Genomic DNA, 3,023 nt, shown 5'->3' with positions numbered 1-3,023 from the left:
AGCGTTTAATGACAGAGCTGATTAGACTCAGTTGTGAGCCCTTGTTTGTGGTTGGGGATTCTGAGAGCTGTCCTCACGGCTGAGCAGGTCTAGGGGCTAAGCCTTAGATCCTGTGTGGGGACAGTGGGGTCGGGTTTCCTTATGACTGCATGTTTTGAACGTGGGTGTGGTGTTTTCCCAAACTCATCCTTGGTTCCCTTTCCCTTTAAATAAAAGTTCTCTATTGAACACACAGACATGCAAGTGGGGCAGTATTGGAGACACAGTGGTAACAGTCCAGGCTTTAAGGCTTTGAAGCTATCTTCTTGCCATGGTTGACAATGCTGCTCACCTTGTCACGGATCTTCTCGGTCTTCACGCCATACACCAGCGGATTTACCAGGGGCAGCACCAGGAGGTAGAGGCCGGCCTATACCTATGTGATTTACCCGGGGCAGCACCAGGAGGTAGAGGCCGGCCTATGTGGCTATAAGGGGGCACGTTTCTGTTGTTGCGGTGGGTCAGGAAGGTGAAGAGGGCAGATGTACATAAAACCAGGAGGGTGCAGAGGTGGGCTGTGCAGGTTGCCAGGGCCTTACTGTTCGCCTCACTCGACGAGAGCGTGAAGACAGCCCTTAGGATGATGGAGTAGGAGGCGGCAACAAGTATCATGTCCAGCCCCACCACCAGCAGCGCCACGGAGATACTGTAGACCCGGCCCACTCTGGGGTCTGCACATGCCAGCTTCACCCCGGCTGTGGGCTCGCAGTGGGTGTGTGGGATGACCTGCCGGAAGTAGTAGGGCAGCCTCAAGGTGAGGACAGGGCAGGGAATCACCAGGATCACTCCCCCTGCTGTTGCTGCTACCAACCCCATCTTGACAACAGCTGGGTTGCTGAGGGTGGTGGCGTACTGGAGCAGGCAGCAGATGGCAACATATCAGTCACAGGCTGTGGCCAAGAGGGTGCCAGACTTGATGATGGGGAAGGTGTGGGTGAAATACATCTGCTGTAGGAAAGTGTTGAAGCTGATCTCCTGGGAGCCCAGCCTGAGGGTGCTGAGCATTTTGGGCAGGGGGGAGGTGGTGATCACTGGGTCATTGATGGCCAGCATAGAGAGGAAAAGTACATGGGCGTGCGGAGGCTCACCTCTGTCTTGATAATGAGCAGCATTGTGCAGTTCCCTAGTAGGACCAGGACCCACATGGAGCAGAGCCGGATGGCAATCCAGCAGGGAAAGGTCTCCAGCCCAAGGATGCCAACTAGGATGAAGATGACCTGTTCTAGGTCCATGTCATTGCAGGTCATCAGGAGGCTGGGGATGAGTTCCAGTTCCCTGCATCTGGGCACATCAACCTGCACACAGCCCACATCAGGGATGTGGGAAATTATGCCGAATATCATGAGAAATAATCTGGCAGTGAGTTGGGGCAGCCTGAGAAATCATCTCCCAAGGAAATCCCCATTGCCACAAATACTTAAAATTAGGGTAGGCAACTCACTGGAGGAACAATCAATCACTGGCTTCTGGGAAAGGGGCAAGCTGAGACCTGGTGCATGTTTTCCATCTCCATCCAGAAGAGCAACACAAGGATAAGATTTCAGAGTGGTAGCCGCGTTAGTCTGTATCAGCAAAAACAACAAGGAGTCCTTGTGGCACCTTAGAGACTAACAAATTTATTTGGGCATAAGCTTTTGTGGGCTAGAACCCACTTCATCAGATGCATGGAGTGGAACATACAGTAGGGAGGTATAAATACACAGCATATGAAAAGATGGGAGTTGCCTTACCAAGTGGGGGGTCAGTGCTAACGAGCCAATTCAATTAAGGTGGAAGTGAACTATTCTCAACAGTTGACAAGAAGGGGTGGAAATCACTTTTGTAGTACTAATGAGGTCAATGTAATCAAGGTGGTCCGTTTCAAACAGTTGACAAGAAGGTGTGAGTATCAGCAGGGGGAATTAGTTTTTGTAGTGACGCATCCACTCCTAGTAGTTATTCAGGCCTAATTTGATGGTGTCCAGTTTGCAAATTAATTCCAGTTTTGCAGTTTCTCGTTGGAGTCTGTTTTTGAAGTTTTTGTTGTTGAAGAATTGCTATTTGTAAGTCTGTTATTGAGTGTCCAGGGAGACTGAAGTGTTCTCCGACTGGTTTTTGAATGTTATAATTTTTGATGTCAGATTTGTGTCCATTACTTCTTTTGTGGAGAGACTGTCCGGTTTGGCCAATGTCCATGGCAGAGGGGCATTGCTGGCACATGATGGCATATATCACATTGGTAAACGTGCAGGTGAACGAGCCCCTGATGGTGTGGCTGATGTGATTAGGTCCTATGATGCTGTCCTTTGAATAGATACATGGACAGAGTTGGCACCGGGGTTTGTTACAGGGTTTGGTTCCTGGGTTAGTGTTTTTGTTGTGTGGTGTGTAGTTGCTGATGAGTATTTGCTTCAGGTTGGGGGGCTGTCTGTAAGCGAGGACTGGCCTGTTTCCCAAGGTCTGTGAGAGTGAGGGATCGTCCTTCAGGATAGATTGTAGATGCTTGATAATGCACTGGAGAGGTTTTAGTTGAGGGCTGTAGGTGACGGTTAGTGAGAAAAAGACAGAGACAAACACCTTCAGGATCTCTATCAAGTGCTCTTAAAACTACAGTATCCACCCGGTGAAGTGAAAAAACAGATTGACAGAGCCAGAAGGGTACCCAGAAGTCACCTTTTACAGAACAGACCCAACAAAGAAAGTAACAGAACACCACTAGCTAGGGTGGGGATTGTTTTCTTGTGTGGGTGTGGAGAGTGCCTAGCCCATAGTAAATAATGGAGAATCACTGTTATTATTAGCTATTCGCTGTATAGTGCCTTTGGCACACAGTAGTCATTCCAATTTCTGCCACTAGAGGGCTGTACGGCCCATATGAACTGGCCAACTCATTAATTAATGGACAGGTGATAAGCATCATTCACTGTGTTTTTCTCTTGCAGCAGTACCTTTCTTTCCCCTCCAGGATTTTTACAGCACAGTGTCCCCTATGTAGCAAGAAGATA

At 49.0% G+C, this 3,023-nt stretch overlaps 1 protein-coding gene across 1 annotated transcript; it reads right to left on the bottom strand.

The window, feature by feature from the left end:
- Positions 1-283: 283 nt before the first annotated feature.
- Positions 284-1,334, bottom strand: LOC135978102 (olfactory receptor 52N4-like; the record flags this gene model as incomplete). Its single annotated transcript, XM_065579149.1, has 3 exons — positions 284-409; positions 481-891; positions 1,128-1,334. Coding segments are annotated over 3 exons (744 nt in total), but the record flags the coding sequence as incomplete, so codon positions are not given.
- Between the last annotated feature and the right edge of the window lie 1,689 nt (positions 1,335-3,023).

Source organism: Chrysemys picta, unplaced genomic scaffold, assembly GCF_011386835.1.
Source record: "Chrysemys picta bellii isolate R12L10 unplaced genomic scaffold, ASM1138683v2 scaf117, whole genome shotgun sequence".
NCBI classification, from domain to species: domain Eukaryota; kingdom Metazoa; phylum Chordata; order Testudines; family Emydidae; genus Chrysemys; species Chrysemys picta.
Note: the sequence above shows the minus strand (reverse complement) of the source record. Positions and strands in the feature narration are given on the sequence as shown.